Consider the following 19,475-nt stretch of genomic DNA (forward strand, 5'->3'; position numbering starts at 1 on the left):
GGACAGGGGATATCGCGAAGTCCCTCCCCTCCTGAGTTCAAGCCCGTCCCCGAGCAAAGGGGAAAGCAGGGAGAGTTCCGATTCCAGTGGGGAAGCAGGAAGTCGTGTCCGAGGCTCAGGCAAGGTAGAGGAGCCAGGGTCCCAGGTGGGACAGGAAGGGGCAAGTAAGGGGGGAAGACCCATCCCCCCAACTCCAGAATTACGCAGGAAGAGGAGGGGCAAGAGGATGGGTCTGCCAAAGCTTTTGTGTTGGAGAAAGACGCGCCAAAAGCCATTAGGAGGTTCTGAAACCGACTGACAACATCGCTCCGTGTAAATAGCAATGACTTGAGCACTGTAAATACGCAGCACCAATAAAAGAATAAAATGCAGAGCTGCGTAGCGTCGTTACTCTGAAGTAGTCCACTCCGGCCACTGTGACAGTTGGCTCCCTGTATACTAGAATTGATGATTTGATAATTTGCTTGAATGCTCCATTTAAAAAACTTATAAATTCCAATGACACACCAGTCATAATATCAAACCTTTATACCACAGCTGCAGTTTTAATGACTTCCATTCACATTAACACATCAAATAATTTACAGTCTTTCAGGTGAAGCCTTCAAACTCTCTTTGCTCTTCTTGTGTGCGTCCTTGTACTGTATTATGTCTATCTTTTGTCAGTTGTTGCTGTTCTCCATCATACCTTGGGCAGAGCTAGTATTCCATTGCTGTTTCTTAAGTTCTCCATTGCAACATTCCAGCTTCATTGTTTTGCAACTCAAGCAAACTGTGGGTTTCATTGGCCTAGAAGGCCTCCCCATGTTAGCAGGGCACAAGGTTTGTTGTGACAGGTGTAAAAGAAAGAATGGTTAATAAAAGATAGTGAATTAAATCTATTATAGCAAAATATTGATTTACAGAGACTTCCCCATCCACTCCATGATTTTGCAGTACACCAGTTTGGGGGCATTGAGGCCCCAGATGAAATCCCAGTGGTTCCAGTATGATATATTTTTGTAGTAAACTAGGTTAGAGATGCGAGGAAGTAAGATGGCTGTATTTCCTGGGCTTGCAATCAAGTCATTCCCACCAGACCACACTGCAGTTGGTACATTCATGTCTTCTATTTTATACGAAGGCGGAACACTCTGGAGGGTAAAAAAACACAGGATCATTATGTTAGCATTTGTCGCCCGGGCCAGTTGTGAGACTGCCCAGGGCAAGGACAAAGCCAGTGCCCGGCTACTATTGAGTCCAGTGGTGCAATTATCTGCGGTTGCTCTCAACTTGAAAAACAACACACACATGGAAAAGGCTAAACTACTTTGTGGCAAAATACAGAGTCTGTCTCTGTTTGCCCAGCTCAGACATTCAGAGCTGTTTAGCATGGCTGCCTCTTTCTAGCATAGCAGGCAGTGAAGAGAATGAACAAAGGAACAACAGTTCCACTTCAGGAACACGTAAGACAAACATCCTGTCTACGTCACATCCACTCTGTGGGAACAAAACACATACATTCATATGATAAACAACAATCCTATGACTGCAGACGGGGAATGAATCTCAACACATTAAACACCCACATGTTCTTCGCGACAGCACCTTGACACAATTCAGACTACCTATGGGCTGTTCACAGGTTTATATGGAGGATGGATTTTCCTTCTTCCTAACTAGAACACTCATGGACTGCTAGCATGCTTTAAATAGGGATGAGTGAATCCTCTGAAGCTCTCCCCAGATTAGCTGCTCTCTCTCCACCCCACCCCCTGCATTTTGCACCCAAAACACATATAAAAATACAGCAATTGTACCTCTGTCCTCTGTATAAATGATTTTAACTGCTTTTAGAACTTGCGGTTTATATAGTTGCAAAAAAGGGAATTTAAAAAAAAACCCCAACCAATGGTGGGGGGAAGCCCTGAGGTCAATTTGAGTGGCAGTACAAGCTCCCCTGAAGAGCTACCCCTGTGGTCTGTGGCCCATCACGCAGCTAGAATGATGATGACAGGAGAAAGAGGAGAGTTCTCATTTCTTTGCTGCCAGCACCATGCCCTCTGCATGGGAAGGGCGGAGTGTTTGAAGTGGTGGAAATGGCTTTGGGGCCATAGCTGCCAAGTACCCCGTTTTCCCCGGGAAACCCCCATATTTTCTTACCATTTCCCGCAGGTGTCCCGAATGGCAAAATACCCCGTATTCCCCTGGATTACGGAGCTCCTGCCGGCAGCCATGTTCTTCTGGTGCCACGCCGGCACCGGAAGTTGCTTCTACGCACTTTCGGACTTGCGTAGAAGCGACTTCCGATGCCACTGTGCCCATTTCCAAAATGTCTGCAGCACCAGAAGTCGCTTCTACGCACTTCCGGACATGCATAGAAACGACTTCTGGTGCTGCAGACATTTTGGAAATGGACAGAGCGGTGCCAGAAGTCGCTTCTATGCACTTCCGAACATGCATGGAAGCAACTTCCAATGCTGCTGTGCCCATTTCCAAAATGTCTGCAGTGCCAGAAGTCGCTTCTACGCATGCCTGGAAGTGCGTAGAAGCTACATCCGGTGCCACAGCACTGCTGATCCCGGATTTTTCAATCCGGAACTTGGCACCTATGTCTGGGGCCCCTCCAAGCACTTGGAGCTTGATCTGAGTGAGGAAAAGGAGTTTGGGAGTTGGGAGATTCACCCCACATTTTGAGGAAGTGGTAGAGTGCCTGCTTTGCATGCCGAAAGCCCTGCCTGAACTCCTGGAGAGCTGCTGCCTCAGTGTGACACAACTCTCAGCTAGATGGACCAACGGTCTGACTCACTGTAAGGCCACTTCCTGTGGGGGCCTCTCTTACTGCAGAGTTTGTTTCAAGCCAGGCTTCTGCACATAGCTGCCAAGTTTTCACTTTTCTCGCGAGGAAGCCTATTCAGCTTAAGGGAAAATCCCTGTAAAAAAGGGATAACTTGGCAGCTATGCTTCTGCATCACCCCTGCTTATATTTAAAAATAAAGATAAAACTCAGGATCGGAACTGTCATATTTTGACTAACTAAGAGTATTGGAGCCGGACGAAATACGAATATCATTCCCTGAAATCCAGAACACGGATTGTTTAATTTGGTATTGGATTAATTGGTTTTTTAAATCGTATTGTAATTTGGTATTGTATTAATGTGGCCTTTATTGGATTGCTATAAATGAAAATTAATTAAAAATTATTGTTGTTTTTTAAAAAGAACATATTGTGGAATGTGGCATAATTAATACCTAGTCTATGATAAGTGATACAGAGTTTGCACTCTTATTAAGTTTAAGAACTTGTCTTCCACATCATATTCATTTAGTTTAGGATTCTTGACCCCACAATGGCCAACTGGTTATCCCCACAAACTGTGATGATCAGTGGCTGCCATGGTCTCTCCTTACTAACTATGTAATCAGAGATATTCTGCTTCTGAACATGGAGAGTTGTAGACAAGCTAGTCCTACCCTGAGTAAACCTATTGAAGCTAACATGGCTAACTCAAGTTTGTCCATTTCAATGGGTCTACACTGAATAGATCTTAGTTGGACACAACCCATTTGAGTGTTGTTATGAGAATATGATAGGGAGGAGGAGAACCATGTATGCTACCTTGAGCTCTGTGGAGGAAAAATGGAATGCATATAAATAAGTGAAGAAACTTATTTTTTCACCATGGAAATTGTTCTCTCTTACCTGGTTATATCTTGCCCCATTCTTATTCCCATAGTCAAAATATCTGAATAAACCCGAATCTTTCATCTATCAAAATAATAGGAAAGCCATAGAATTAGATAATGCATTATACATATTACTGAACATTGTAAAAACTCTGCCGCTGCTGGTATTATCAGCAGACAGCTTGAAGCAGAACAAGAGCACCAATTTAAAATGGTTTAATTGTGGTTAGAGGTTTCCCAGGGAATGTTAAGCACACTAACAATTCCAGTGTTCTTTGGTGGAAGCCCTAACAGTTAAGTGTTAAATGCTATCAATATGAGTTTGCAATTTTTGACAGACCATAGAACCCTCTTGACCACCACATCTGCTTAAAAGTGCACAACTCTACCTGTTTCCAGTGTAGAAGGGTTTTAGATGATGTTGAATCTGGATACTGAGCTGTATACACATCTGCTCGGCTCTGTAAGAAACATTTGATTTGAAAAGCAAACACATTTATTTTATTTTATTTTAAAAAAATAATAATCTGAGGAACAGGCAAAGGCAACTACATCTGTAACTATTTAGTTTAGAAATAAGCTGAGTAGGATAGCATACAACATGGGTGGGGTATAAGTAATAAATTATTATTATTATTATTATTACTAGCTGACCCGGCCACGCATTGCTGTGGTTCTTTCCTGTGATCCCCACCCCACCCTGTCCCGATCCATGACGTATCCTGCCCCTCCTCCCTCCACCCCGGCTCATCCCTGTGTTTCGGTAGGATACCCTTCCCTCTGTTGTCCCTGGGGAGTGTTGGCCCCTCCCCCCTGTATCTCCATACCTTGGCCCCCACCCTTCGAAAAGGAACTGTTAGGTTCTGGGTTCTATTTCCCAGAATGCACTTTTGTCTGAACCCTCTGTTGTCCCTGGGGAGTGTTCGCCCCTACCCCCGGTATCTTCCTACATTGGCCCCCAGCCTTGGAGAAGGAGCTGTCAGTTTCTGGGTTCCATTTCCCAGTATTTACTTTTGTCTGAGCCCTCTGTTGTCCCCTCCCCCCTGTGTCTCTATACATTGGCCCCTGCACACGCAACGTGAACATTTCTATATATTTAGATTAAGGATCGGGGGTGATGATGCGCCCTGGGACAAAGAGAACTACTTAAAGAATCCCAACCGGGGGGGGGGGGGTCAAATAGCGAAGCCCCACAGCCCTGTAGCAACAGACAGGCCCAGACAGAAGGACCACTTGACCATATGGACCACTTGGCGCGGGCCTCCGAATCCAAAGGGGGCCTCGGTCAGCATATTCACAATCAGTAAAATGGAAAAAAGTAACAAAAGGGTTAAAAACAGGGTCACATTATCTACTTGGCCCCGGCCTCTGTCTGGCCCTGCAAGGGCCTGGCAACAGAAGGTGCGTTCTGAACCAACCGAGTTGTTCAGTTCTATAAAAAACCCAGGAAGTGGCAAGGGGAAGGTAGGGGATTGTAAATCGAGGGGGTTGGAATTGGGCATTGCATGGAAAAAAGTAACAAAAGGGTTAAAAACAGGGTCACATTATCTACCTGGCCCCGGCTTCCGTCTGGCCCTGCAAGGGCCTGGCAACAGAAGGTGCGTTCTGAAGCAACCGAGTTGGTCAGTTCCATAAAAAACCCAGGAAGTGGCAAGGGGAAGGTATGGGGTTGGAATTGGGCATTGCAAATATCTGAGGACTTAAACTGGGGAGAGAAAGTGCATGGTTGTTGTTTTTAAAAAAAGACGCAGAGGGTTGCATTCAGTTGTAGTATATGTGAAATAGAGGGTAATAGCCCCCCTTCAGATCCCCCTGAGCCTCAGAGTCCCCCTGAGTCGAGGCGAAATACTGTGGAGAGGGCAGGTTTCATCCCTGTGTCTCCCCCCCCCCGTTCTGACCCATTACGTATCCCTGCCCTCTATTCATTGGACCTTGTTGCTGGAAAAGGCCTGTTTTCAGTTGAAACAAAATAAAAATATTCCTTCCAGCAGCACCTTAAAGACCAACTAAGGTGCTGCTGGAAGGAATTTTTTCATTTTGTTTTGACTACGTCAGACGTTGTGACTAATCCCTGTGACTGCCCCCACGTGTCCCGATCCATGATCTATTCTGTTTGTCCCCCCCCCCGTGACCGGCGTATCTCATGACGTTTTGAAGGGTGGTATTTATTTTTGTCTTGTGGTTTTTTGGTGGGGGATTTGGTGGGGGGGGTAGTGGTGCTAAATTGTAAAGTAAAAACCCCTTGCCGTGCCCCCAAGTGCATTGCTGTGGGTTATCTACCCCCCCAACCTACATCAGCCCATGACCTATTTGGGCTCCTCCTCCCCCCACCTCCCACCCAGGGCTCCATTTGGGATAGTATTTAAAGGGCTGTAGACCTGAGGCCTAGTCTGTAAAATGGAGCCAAGGCCTCCTGTTTTACAGGATCTCGTGGCAGAGGCAGGGTTTGTGGGTGTGGTGCGTTGTTGTGCCTAATCCCTGTGACTGCCCCCACGTGTCCCAATCCATGATCTATTCAGCTTGTCCCCCCCCCTCCATGACCGGTTTTGAAGGATGGTATTTATTTTTGTTGTCTTGTGGATTTTTTTTTGGGGGGGGGGTAGTGTTGCTAAATGGTAAAGTAAAAAGCCCTTGCGGTGCAGGGGCCTACATAAATCAAAGGCTGTGCTGCGTTCTGTGCCACCACCACCACCCCCCCAGGCAGGCCCCGACCTACACTTGGAAATGTTGTTTTTTTGGTGGGTTTTGGGGGGGGTAGTGGTGCTAAATGGTAAAGTAAAAAACCCTTGCCGTGCCCTAAGTGCGTTGTTGTGGGTCCCCCCCCCCGGGCCTGTCAGGGGCCTGCATAAAACAAAAGCCTAGTGGTTGGTCTGATAATGGCCGCCGTGGTGTTTAAGTTGCTTGGTTGATGATGATGTCATTTGGTTTGTGGGTGTGGCTTAGATTTCACAGGAAGGGAGGGGTGTACTGTGGGAGGAATTCCACTTGAGGGCGCTGTTTGACTTGGTGGGAAAGCGGGTCAAATCTTGCCGAGGTGTGTGATTTGAGCTTTTTCATGTCCCCTACAACCCTCGGGGAGTGGCCTGGATTGTTGTGTCAAAATTTCAGGACGATCGGTCAAGCGGTTACGGAGAACATAGCGGCCGGCAATTTCAAGATTTTTACATTTATATATATATAGATAATTATTATTCTGTTCAACAGGACTTTCCCTGTGTGTAAAGCATTTTCATCTGACTCTAAGTAAGATTTCAATTTCCCATGGAATTTTTGCTCCCTTTGGAAGTTTTTTGCCTCAAAAATGAAAGCTTGTGAAAATTAGAACATATAGCTAAACCAGTAATCAACTACTATGCCTTCTTCACACATCTACATACCATATTTAGATTTGTTGCATTGAATCCACCCGCAAGAGTGAACATGAGATTCACACATAATTTCTGCATAAAAGAAACGCGGCATAATTTCCGAATAAAGTCTCTCGCAGGCTTGCGAGATAACACAAATTCTCCTCTGACAAGCGTGCTCTGTAAAGATAAAAGGACCTTACATATAATGAAGCATTCAAAAAGTGACAAAATAAGCTACACGCCTCTAGAGATTTCCATGTCCCTGCTTGCACCTCCTAAAAGGTTTAAATCGGAGACCAGGGGGGAGGCAACTATGTGGTTATCTTGCCCTCAGTGTCCCTGCATGTGCCAGCTGCATCTGCTCCTTCTCCAAGCTTCCCACATTCGCTGATAACACCCAGATCCAGTTACAGGGAAGCTTGTAAGCCTGTCCAACCAAATCTACTTACAAGTCCCCTTCAGACCTTCTAGTTCAACGTAGGAAGGTTGAGGCTATGGATAGGCTCATCTGTCTATTTCATTCTTCTCTATTTCTCATTCTCACGTGCTTCAGATCAGTTCTGCATAATTCCCGCAACAAGTTTGTGATTAAAAACAAAAAACCAAGTCTGCATGAAAATTTCTGAGCAATGCACATTTTTTTAATGCAATGTTTCCGAGCACACACAATTTTTGCAGAGCAAATTTCCCGACTATAATGCATTTCTTTAAATGTTATTTTCACTTTTTTCTGTACAGTGGCACCTCGACTTACGAAGACGATCCATTCCGCGGTCGTCTTCATAAATCGAAGTCTTCGGTAGTCGAAGCGCCGCTATGGCGCATGCACGAAGCGCGATTTTGTGCTTCTGCACATGCGCCGACTGCACTCTGCGCAGGTGTAGAACACGTGCACTGGGAGGACTTCCAGAGGCTTTGACTTCGGAAGTCGAATTCTTCGGAAGTCGAAGCCTTCGGATGTCGAGTTATGACTGTATATGAATATTTCACCCTGGTTCATGCATTTTTGGTACACATTACTTGGCTGGAGAACCATAATTTGGAGATGAGCAAATTTTGAAAGGCGGGTTGAGTTTCCATTTGCAAATTCTTGATTTCCAAGGTCATAAAATAGTGATTAACGGGTACCTTGGATGAGTAGTCAGGAAATATGGAGGTCAGTTTTAACCAAGGGCTTGTTGCATGCTGAAGAGAAACCACAGGAGCCAGGGCAAAAAACATCTTGACTTTCTGAGACAGTTCTGGTAAGACTGAAAATGCGATGAAACCTAAAGGGGAGAAGAGGGTGAATGAGAAAAACACAGTGGCCATTTGGAGCTGTTGATAACCTTGTTAAGAAATTCATTCACCAGTTTAAAGGGTACTTCCTGCAGAGGCAGACTTAGGGTAGCACAACCAGCTTGGTCACACTAGGTGCAGATCCTTGGGGGTGCTGCTACTATGATTAACTGCATTGAATTTTGGTATTTCACAGGGCGCTGCTGAAATTTGAGACCCCAAGATTCACCTCTGCTCCCTGGTAGCAGAGGAGAACCTATGGTCCTCCTGCTGTTGCCGCAACACAACTCCCATCATCCCTGGCTAGGGCTGATGGGAGTTGGAGTCCAACAGCATCTAGAGGGCCACTGGTTCCCTATATCTGTCTTATATGGACACTGGAGCTGCTGTTAGGAAATTGATGGGCAGTAAAGAGTGGAAAAACCCAACCATCACCCCTCCTCGCTTTAGGTTGAAGTCAGTTGCCAGTAAAGTAAGGCAATGTACAGTAGGTGATTCTTTATAAGGTTCTCTTTTACAGATATACTCATTAGGTGAATGAACAGATTTACAATGAACTTTGCCCCTGGAACTACCCAAAACCATACAAGAACATCCTTGTACCCAGTGCTATTTTTCTGGGGGGAAAGGCACCAGAGTTCTCTTATAATGGCAATGGCGCCCACCTGAGAGGTGCTGGAACTGAGCTCCGGTGATTTCTGGCTGAGAAAAAAGCCCTGCTCCTACCTATTCTAGAGTTCACTTTCAGGTCATATAGGCATTTTTTAAATTTTAGACTTGGTATCACTACACAGCAGCTGTAATATAATCTAAGGTAAATGGCACAAACACTGAGCTCTGTTTCCCTTGTTACTGTAAAGCTATGGGAAGGTCTGGACCATAGCTGTGTGCACAGCAGGGTTAGAGTTGTCATGATAACTGTGGGACTTATTGTAAGGCTTCATTCTGTAACATCAAAGGTTCTTTTCATTCCCACTGATGGTTGCAGGGCAGGGGGACCCAGAAGGCCAATTGAAAACTGGATCTGGGGTGCATGTAGCCTGGGGGCTGGTTATTTCTGATCCCTGGTCTACTAGAAACCATGTCCACCCCACATTCCCTGAAGAGTCCAATGTAACCTATAGGCGAGTCGAGCAAGATTGTGAAGGGAGTGCAGGCAAATCAGTGCTGACAGATTCACAAATCATTGCCAGTGTTGGGGGCAAGGCTTGAATCCTTACAGATGGCGATAGGATCCAGAAGGGCAGAACATAGGACAATTTTTCGGAAAGAGAGAGAACAAGAGAAAGAGACAAAAATGGACCAGTCCACTTTAGCATACCAATGGTAGCGCCTTGAGAGTAGCCTACATAATACAGTTGCTTCTGTCCAGTTTTCTTTAGAATGAAGTTGATCATTGCTGGAAGATCATAGATGGCCATTTCATGGAAACTGAAGCAAAGGTTTAAATGTTATTGCAGAATTAATGACACCTATTCCACTGAACTCCCATATGTTTCAATCAGAGTTGTCTTCTGGAAGGTTTTGCTTGAAACTTGGGTGAAGAACCAGGTGATGGAGCCACCATCTCTACTCTCCACTTTAATTTTGCAGCGGTGGCTTCCAGCAACAGAACATCACTAAACATCACCCCCCCTTTTTTTTCACTTCACACATTAATCTCATGAAGAACCATCACACATAAAAGCAGGCTGTAGGATGTGAAGATGTTTGTTGTGTAGACCTCTACTTTTCCCCACACATTCTGGAATTGTGCAGAATTCCACATACAGTACGTATGTGGAAAGCCAACTTGCATAGAGATCTATAGCTTTTAGTTACTGTCCTGCTCAGTGTAATCCTATTGAAATTCAGGATATGATGGGGGAAGGGGATGGATTTGATTCAGATTGCATTGAAACCTGGATTTTTCAAATTCGCACTATCTAAGACAATATGACAACTGAAACATGGTCATCTTTCAAAACTCATATTTATCCATGTGTTGTGATGCCATTCTCCAACCAATCAAAAGTTGGCAAAAATACATAGATTATGCAAAACTGTGAATAAAAATTAGTGAAAATAACATGATAAAATGTGCACACCAAAATATATCAAGAGAAATTTGCACTAAAGCACTGAAGAATTTTCCTGAAGACTTGTTAACAAGAAAATGTTCAAATTGCTGCAGATATGTGGAGAACCAAATTTAAGTTTGGAAAACAATGACAAACTAAGAGAACCAAAACTGACAGATTCTTCCATCCCTAACTAGGAGTAACAGGTTCACCCAGCCACAATGGTCCCCTCACATACAAATCATGGCATGGGAAGGGGCATTGTGAGGAATACAAATGTTGCCTTTTCAAAAGGCCACAAGGCTGCAATGGCTAGATGACCGCAGACAGCAGAAACTTGCTTACATGTATCTGTAGAACAGCTTATGGTTAGGAGGCTTATAGATAGGGCCGTTTGCAACCGTTTGCAGTTTATCTGTACGTTTCAACTAATATGGGACTTGGCTACACCCACTAGTAGTTGGGGTGTAGCTTTATTGCTTGAGTCAATGTGTAAAAACATAAGAAACATGGACCAAATAAGGAGAAAGGTAAACAGGCGTAGCGGTCGTCGAAACTGAAGTAATGGGAGATGTCGACAAAGGCAGGGATTTTAGTATTTTAACTAGGCGGTCATGATAGGCTGTAAACCTTAATGTACCCAGCCAATGGGGAAACAAGGGAGGGAACCTGTGCTTCGGGTATAAAGAATATAAGCTTGTGCCTTGCCAATTTGGGGTGTGCCCACTTTGGACACCCACTCTTGCAAGAACATATTGTACTCAACAAACTCTTTGCTGCTTCCCCAATTTTGTTCAGAATTTATTTTGAGGTCTTGGGACCCACATTTTACTTCTAACAAGCATCACACATAGAAAATCACACATAGGCCTGTAGGATGTGAAAAACCCCTGTGTGTAGACTTCTACAGACAGATCCTTCCATCCCTAATGAGGACTATTATTAACATTAACAGCACTCTGATTTTGCTGGATATAACTTATTGTTGTGCAGATCTCCCCTGCTAAAGCCCATGCCTAACATGTAGATGTTGCTGGTAGGGATGAGAAGAGAGAAGAGTTCCATGACTTTGCAGTCAAAAAGTCTTTCAGAAAGACTGGATACTGCAGAGAGCATCTTAATTGTTTCTGCAAAATTATATCATGACACTGGTTAATAGCTGCCACCTCCTCAACACACACACAATTTTTCTCACACATTGAGCATCACCTCAGGCATGTATCCTACCTACCAGCAGTTGATAGGTACATAATCTGAAAGTTCATGGAATGTTTATCATCAGTTTGTTTATATCTGAATAAGTGATGGCATGGGGCCTGTAGCACAATAGTAGGAGTCCATTATTTAAATGGATAAGGTCCCTAGTTTGATCTCTGACATCAGTCTTGAAGGACTTCTGCATGAAACCCTGGAGAGGCACTGCCAATCACGGTTGACAGTACTCAGGTAGATGAGCCATGCTTGCTTTTGTAATGTCATCTCAGTGAATAATAGGTGTTTGCAAATTTCATGAATATTAATTATTTTCATAATTTAATAGTTAATGTGCGAGATAATACCATCAATTGTTATGCTATTGTTAATTTTTTCTATCCAAACTACCTGAAATCCCAAAATTCATCTTGGTCAGCTGAAAAATTCTTGTTTCTCTGAGACCAGCTTGTTCCTCTGCTGTTCCCCAGCCAAACATCATAGCCGGCGTCTGCTAATATGAATCCGAAGCTGTTGTTGGCCATATTTTTGACCCAGAAGCTAGCTTCTGCAAGTATTCCATGTTGCAGTAACACGACAGGCTTGGGACCTAGTTTAAAAAAGAAATTTTTAAAACAAAGCAGATGAGAATTTCCGTGCCATGATAACAAGGATGATTTTAAGAAATATCTCTCATGTTCAGAAACCATTATTTATATTTCAGTACATTATGCCAATAAGTTTGTTAGGCACATGAATCGGAGCCTTGGCTGTAGAAAAGACTGCTTAGCAAAGCCCTATTCAAGCATTCAAAAGAATATGTGAACACTGAATCAGGGGTGTGCAGCCAACATCCCTGCTCCCCAAGTCTCGTCATGCACTGGGCATGCACATCCCACCACTGACTTCACTGGAAGGTTTGAAGTGACCTTGAAAGCATGCTCTGCTCAGTACCTTTCCATGTGCTTCTATGGGGATGCTTCCATGTGATTCTGACCAAGCAGGCTGGTTCTCACTTACAGAGAGGCTTGGAACGGCATTCAGCTGAAAGCACTTAGAAAGCACTCCAGGCCTTCCTGCTCAACATAGGACAGTTGCAGGGCCGGCTCTACGGCCAGGCTGGGAGGCGCAGGGCGCCAGGGCGCCCGCCCGCCAGGGGGGGGCGCTGCACAGCTGCACCCACCCGCCCGCTGCGGAGCTGCGCCCGCCCACCTGCCGCGGAGGTGCACCCCCGGCAGCCGCGCTGTGCCGCCGCGCTGGGAAACGGGGCGGGGTGGGGGCGCCGGAGGGATCTTAAGACAGCCCTGGACAGTTGCAGTGGCAGATTTGGGACTTCTAAATTTCAGTGGGGCCTCCCGCCTCTCACCTTCTGTTGTTCATCATAGCTGCGGTGCCCCCTGCAGCACCCTTTTGGCTTGGCACCCACTGCGGGCGAACCTGTGGCACCCCCCTAAATCGGCCTTTTACATAAGGAGTGGAGTGGGTTTTCCTGCCCTTCCACCCCTTCAGTTTAAGCCCACCTGTGATTCTGAATGCTTCAGTGGGGCTCTAGGGGTCATGCAATGGCCTTCTGGGACCAGTCGCTTCCGGGCTTGACTGAGGCTTTGATAACTTAAGTAAAGCTTTAGTATTTACAAAACACTGCACTGGCATAGCGATTAAGGCTTTTCTTATACCATTTTCATAGACTTAGGATTTGTTAAAAGATAAATATATACCAGATACCTCTGACTGTAAGATTTTTTCTTCCAAAAGGTATTCTGTTTATTGTCAAATAATAGCCATCATCTGTTAAGACTTCGTAGCGTTCACTGGGGTATCCTCTGTAACAGATCAGCTCACTCTGAAAAAGAAATAAAATAAATTGCTGAGATGTTTTAATTCATAATGTTTTAATCTGTCTGCCAGAGAGGAGACCACCTTGGGTGTGAGTCCTGGTAGACTGGCTCCATACCCCTCAATTTAACCAGGACAGCCTGGATTGACGGAAGCCGCCCTAGCTTCTGTTCCCAACTTCAGATGTCTTTCGGCTCCCGCATTCTGGCATAGCCAGTATGTGAACAGTGTTGTTATATGGTTTAGTCACCAGATAGCACTGGAGGGAGTTCTATCTATGTGGAGTCACTCATAGCTGCCAAGTTATCCCTTTTTTACAGGGATTTTCCCTTATGCTGAATAGGCTTCCTCGCGAGAAAAGGAAAAACTTGGCAGCTATGGTGGAGTCAGCAGTTTCTTGTGTCTTTTCTTGTTTAAGAGACACAATAAACTGTGGTCTTTACACATTACATTCACCAAGTGCACAATATGCATATTTGTACACAAATATTTGAGCTGTACAGTCATAGTATAATTCCATGAGTGTACAGTCTGCGTACCTGCGTTGAGCTGTACAAATCAACAAGTATAGACTCAGTGACAGAAAACACCTGTACATGTGTAGAGATCGCTTGAGCCTGTGTTCACTGTGTAAACAACCCCCCCCCCCCAAGTTCTTGTCCACCTTCCTCACTGGTGTGCTTTTTAAGCCATGCTTGAAAAATGTGTCTTGTTTGTTCAATTCTTTGCTTTAATATTTGATTTGCAATAAGCTCCTATTTAAGGTGGAACAGAGAAGCACCAGCACTTACTCTACTGATGCCCAGGATTTCAGAAAGTTTCTGAGCTGCTTTCAATATTACAGTCTAGAGTCCTGATTCCCATTCTTTGACGCATCACTCAGATTCACAGCTCAGGTATCGCCAAAAGTTTCATTCCAAAATTTCACCAGGTTACAAGGTGCACCCTTAGCAGATAATGTAGAGTGCAAACGAACATGGCTAGGTGTAAGCTAAGATGCAGTACCAATACTCGACATGTCCACAAACTCTCATTTTGAAGAAGGAATCGACAGAGGCATTTCTGCAGCTGCCAGCCTGAGCTATGGAACTGGGCAGCAAGTGGGCTGGGTCTGCTCACACTGCTTCAACCACATCACAATCCTGTCTGATTAGGACTCAGGCATGTCCCCAGAAGCAAGAAGTGCTTCAGTAGCAGGAAGCCAAGTCAGGCAGCTCTTCTTGGGCATTTGGGATGACTGAAGCAGGGCGTTCTCATGATTACCCACTCAGCCCTTCTCCAGCATCCAGCTCAGCACCTCCATACCCTCCAACATCCCCCCCCCCCCGCTCTTGTCCAGTTCTTCCTCCCCATTTTGAGCCACTCTGCCAAGAAGTCTGCACAGAGCTCATGGCAGTAGGAGGGAAATTGGAAGCAAGGACAAGTTCCACATTTCTCAATGGCTTGTTTGTAATTGCTCTTAATTGCATCTCCCCACCCCAATAATCAATAGTTATGCTTTTGATGTTCTAGATCTGGGATTGCCAACACCGTGCCATGCGGATGTTGTTGGGCTAGAACTCCCACTAGGCTCTGACCATTGGCCAAGCAGGCTGAGGCTCATGGGAACTGGAGCGCCACAACAGCAGCTTGAGGGCACCTTGTTGGCTATCCCTGTTCTAGACTGGGGGAAGGAAGACAGAAAACAAGTGCTGCTCTTCAGCTCCCTCAGATCTGCATTCCAGGCCCATCTCAGGCCTGCATCTGTAATAACATTTATAAAAAGATTATGTAGCTTACGACATTCATGTGAACTTCAGGATTTACATCTCTTCTCCTCCTACTCAGTTCTTCTGAGCCTCCAGTTGCTTGTATTAGGCAAGTGATGGCAAAAAGCCACCACATCTTCTGTCTATGTATTGTTTGTAAAGGTGCTGTAAAAGAGGAGAAAGCAAGAAAGGGGGAGGAAAACTCACAGCTATCACTTCACAAGTAATGCTGACAAAATAAATACAGTAGGTTGTTGTTGTTGTTTAATCGTTTAGTCGTGTCCGACTCTTCGTGACCCCATGGACCAGAGCATGCCAGGCACTCCTGTCTTCCACTGCCTCCCGGATTTTGGTCAAACTCATGTTGGTAGCCTCGAGTACAGTATAGCAGCATACAAAACAAACAAACAAACAAACAAAACAACCAATTTTTTTAAAATCTTGTGCAAATGATAAAGCAGTATTAAAAACATGAAACCAACGTTGCAGAACCTGAGCAGACTAATTTGGGGATATAAGTTTTCAGCCAATGTCTAAATACAGTAGCACCTCAGCTTATGTTACCCTTGGGTAATGTGAACTTCAGGTTGTGAAAGCAGCAAACCCGGAAGTGTTTCACCGCGCGCATGCACAGAAGCGCTCTACCATGCCACGCACATGCGCAGAGTGGTCCCTCCGGTTGCGGAAACCTCGGGATCCGACTGGAGCTCCAGAACAGATCCTGTCCGCAACCGGAGGTACCACCGTATATAGAAATGTTGATGCATGCTTCCTTTCAAGGAGAAGAGGATTCCAGGTATCTGGAGCCACAGTGCCTAAAAGCACCACTTTACTTATGAAATCACCTTACACCACATGTGCCTACTTGACCGCTTCACATAATACAGTGGTACCTCGGTTTACAAACACAGTTGGTTCCGGAAGTCTTTACTTAACCTGAAGCGTACTTAACCTGAAGCGAACTTTCCCATTGAAAGTAATGGAAAGTGGATTAATCCGTTCCAGACAGATCCGCAGAGCACTTAAACTGAAAATACTCAAACCGAGGCGTACTTAAACTGAGGTATGACTGTATCCACATAATACCCACACATCTGTAGAAACTCGATCCTTCAGTGTGGCAGTGCCAACACTTTGGAACTCCCTGCCTCTTGATATTAGCCAGGTACCTTCAATGTGTTCTTTTCAGCGCCTGCTGAATACAGACAAACCTACCTAGATTTTTAGAAAATTTGTATGAATTTCAGTCTATTTCACTGTAGTTTTTACTTTCTATGTGTTTAAAATTATGGTGCAATTTTGGGGGGATAATTTTATTTTGCAAACCGTTAAAAAAAAATTCTATACAACCAAGTGGTACTTAGATTAAGTAAATAAAACACATGCCTGAGTCGCAGCATGTTCTACCCACAGGGACTGGGCAGAGGCAGGGGCGTAGTTAGCCGATTGGGGACAGAGAAAGCTGCCCATGGGGGTGGGGTGAGCCAAGGCAGGGCACACTGTGTGGAGCCTCTCTGCAGCCTCCCCTTCAGCTGTCGGGCGGTTGAGGCGGTAGGCAGTCATTTTTTCAAAAACACATTTTTTTTTTGCCATTTTGTCACCCCTCTCAGTGATGACACCTGGGGCGGCCCACACCCACCGCACCTGCCCCTTCCTACGCCACTGGGCAGAGGAGGAATGGTGGAGACCAGCTCCCCAGCCTGACCCTTCCACAGTTTAGATTTACAACATGGGTTTGAGGGAGGTCACAGCTCAGAAGCAGATGAGGGGAAAAGTTGGGAAATAATGGAAGAGGAGGAGGCAGAGCCGGAGCAGCTGGCTGACACGCTGTCACTAGAAGAAAGCATTCCAGACCCACCATCTCCCAGAACCTGGCGAGCCTTGAAAGTAGGAGAGCAAAGAGGTCAAAGGCAGAGGGCACTTCTCAGCACCCGTAGGAGAGACGTTGAGCTTGATTATTGAGGAAGTGGGCAAGACAGTGGGGTGGAGATTCACTCGGGACAGCGCCATTATCCAAGAGGATGGGTTTTAGAGCCTCTGTCTGTAAATACTGAATAAAAAGCGGGTGGTAAGAACATTCCTTATCTTTGTACATTCCTGGGCAACCCGCCGTGGGAGTTGCTGGCAGCAGCCTGACAGGTAGATGGTACCATGAACAAATTTAACAGACTGGGAGAGGCTGCAGGAGGAGATTCTGTTTCTCAGATACCCTAGTCCAGAACTATTTAGGGTTTTATAGTAGTGTATAATCATGAATCTAGCCTGGAAGCAAACTGGCAGCCAGTGCAATGCTTTCAGCAAAGGAATCACTTGTTGCCAATAGGCTGCTTCAAAGAGCAACCATGCGCTTCTACTATTTTGCAGCTTCTGCTCCAAAGTGAAGGGCAGCCCCAGGTAAAGCATGCTGAAGAAATTAGATCTGAAAGTCATCATTCTGTGGCTCACTGTTGCCAACCTATCTCTCTCAAAGAGCAGCCACAGCTGGCATGCTAGTCAAAGGTGGCAAAAGGGACTCCTAGACACTGGAGAAACTAGCAGTGCATCATTCATACATGCACACACACACTAATTTTGTGTGGCTGGTTCTGAATGATCAGGTCATGTTTATAAAGACCGTGGCACAAGGTGAAAATTCTCTGGTGGAAGGAAACAGCAGAGTGACATTTTGCCACATGAAGCCACATAGTGACAGGCAACAAATTCATATAAGCAAATTAATATTCATTTTCCTAAACATTGCATATTAAACCATGTTTGTGTATGCATAGTAAGAATTGTGTTGCAAATTATACAATATAGTTAACAACTGCCAGCCCTACTGCATCCAGTTTTTGTTTTCATTTCTAGTTCCCATAGCTGCTTATGAAACATGAAAACATATGGGATTCTCTGCAAGATACAAGAAGTGAGAACAGAATCAGCGCAGCTCACATTTTCTATGTGCATCTGTTTGTAATCTTTGGAGCTGCCTTTGTTTTAACTTGGGTATGCTTAACTTCTGGCTCTCTAGACAATTCCCATCCTTGCTGACCATTGGCCTTGGGTGGCCATGAGTTCCCCACCCCTGCTTAAACTTTCTTTTAAAAAATATTAACAACTACACCATACCTTGCTATTACTTACCAAAACCCTCGAAATGGAGCCAAACATAAAGCAAAAACAGAGTCAAGAAACATATTACCAACCAGAGTCCTCTTGCTGTGTTTCAACAGGAGCAGGATTTTTGAATGAGTTCCGCAGCATATAATATTGTCTGTGCCTTCTTCAGCTATAAGACTTGACTGGCAGAACATTCTACGTTTTGCTGGGAACACCCAATTAATAATTACATCAGATGTTAAGGAAATAAATGCACATGACAGGTGATGTGTAGTAATGCACATGGCCATTCACAGTCATGGCAGAGGGAATGCATCCACAAGGCAGCTGTGGAATCTGGGGCCACTTCATTGCATGGAGCATTGCAAGCAATGGGATTTTGTGCCTTGAAAAGGACACGATGCAAATCCATGCTTCCCCGAATTACGGTACGAATAGTCTGCACAAATGTGCATAAAGTGTAGAGCCAACATTTTGGAAATAAATTCTGAAGAGACAACCCACGCCGTTAAAGTGATCTGGTTAATAAACGATTTCTTGCCATGCCTCTGCCATTAGCCTTTTAGCAACCCTTAAGTTTTATGCCACAGTTCCTTTGCCATTACCACATGCACACTTGTCACCACCACACGTACTGCATGTCGAATACATATGCTTCAGCCAAGGGCAAACTCTGGTCTTTTAAATTTCACTGGCACCCTGTGTGAGACCAAAATTTGGTACCCCCTCACCTTCCATTTTGTGTGTGCGCTACATCATAGTTGTGGCACCCTGAGGCACCCCTCTTGGTTCAGCACCCAGTTTTGGGGGGGAATTGGTCATGCTGCCCTAAATCTGCCTCTGCTTCAGCCTAAGCTCATGTTTAAGTGTGGTGTAGTGGTTAAGAGCTGTAGACTCGTAATCTGGTGAACCGGGTTCGCGTCTCTGCTCCTCCACATGCAGCTGCTGGGTGACCTTGGGCTGGTCACACTTCTTTGAAGTCTTTCAGCCCCACTCACCTCACAGAGTGTTTGTTGTGGGGGAGGAAGGGAAAGGAGAATGTTAGCTGCTTTGAGACTTCTTCGGGTACTGATAAAGCAGGATATCAAATCCAAACTCTTTTTCTCTTCTTCTTCTTTAATGTGCCATATTTACGGTACATTCATGACAGCAGCAGCATTTATTTGAAAGCCAATTCTCTTTGCAAATCAAATCCCTGCAAGTTAAGTTAAATGCATCATACCTACATCTTCGCACTTTCCGGCA

The 19,475-nt window shown here is 45.1% G+C and overlaps 1 protein-coding gene across 2 annotated transcripts; it reads right to left on the minus strand.

Annotated features, from left to right (window-relative positions):
- Window positions 1–525: 525 nt before the first annotated feature.
- Window positions 526–18,410, minus strand: LOC118096646 (lysosomal acid lipase/cholesteryl ester hydrolase). 2 transcript variants are annotated; one of them, XM_035138708.1, is made up of 10 exons: window positions 18,317–18,410; window positions 15,163–15,296; window positions 13,273–13,390; window positions 11,959–12,157; window positions 9,618–9,727; window positions 8,147–8,286; window positions 7,046–7,195; window positions 4,058–4,129; window positions 3,685–3,750; window positions 526–1,133 (listed from the first exon to the last, which is right to left on the minus strand). In XM_035138708.1, the coding sequence occupies exons 1-10, from the start codon at window positions 18,372–18,374 to the stop codon at window positions 900–902; spliced, it is 1,281 nt and encodes a 426-aa protein (XP_034994599.1). In that variant the 5' UTR covers window positions 18,375–18,410; the 3' UTR covers window positions 526–899. The 2 variants fall into 2 exon arrangements, with proteins under 2 accessions (XP_034994599.1, XP_034994600.1); XM_035138709.1 differs by having other exon boundaries at window positions 18,255–18,383.
- Between the last annotated feature and the right edge of the window lie 1,065 nt (window positions 18,411–19,475).

Source organism: Zootoca vivipara, chromosome 5 (genome assembly GCF_963506605.1).
Source record: "Zootoca vivipara chromosome 5, rZooViv1.1, whole genome shotgun sequence".
In the NCBI taxonomy this organism is placed as follows: Eukaryota; Metazoa; Chordata; class Lepidosauria; order Squamata; family Lacertidae; genus Zootoca; species Zootoca vivipara.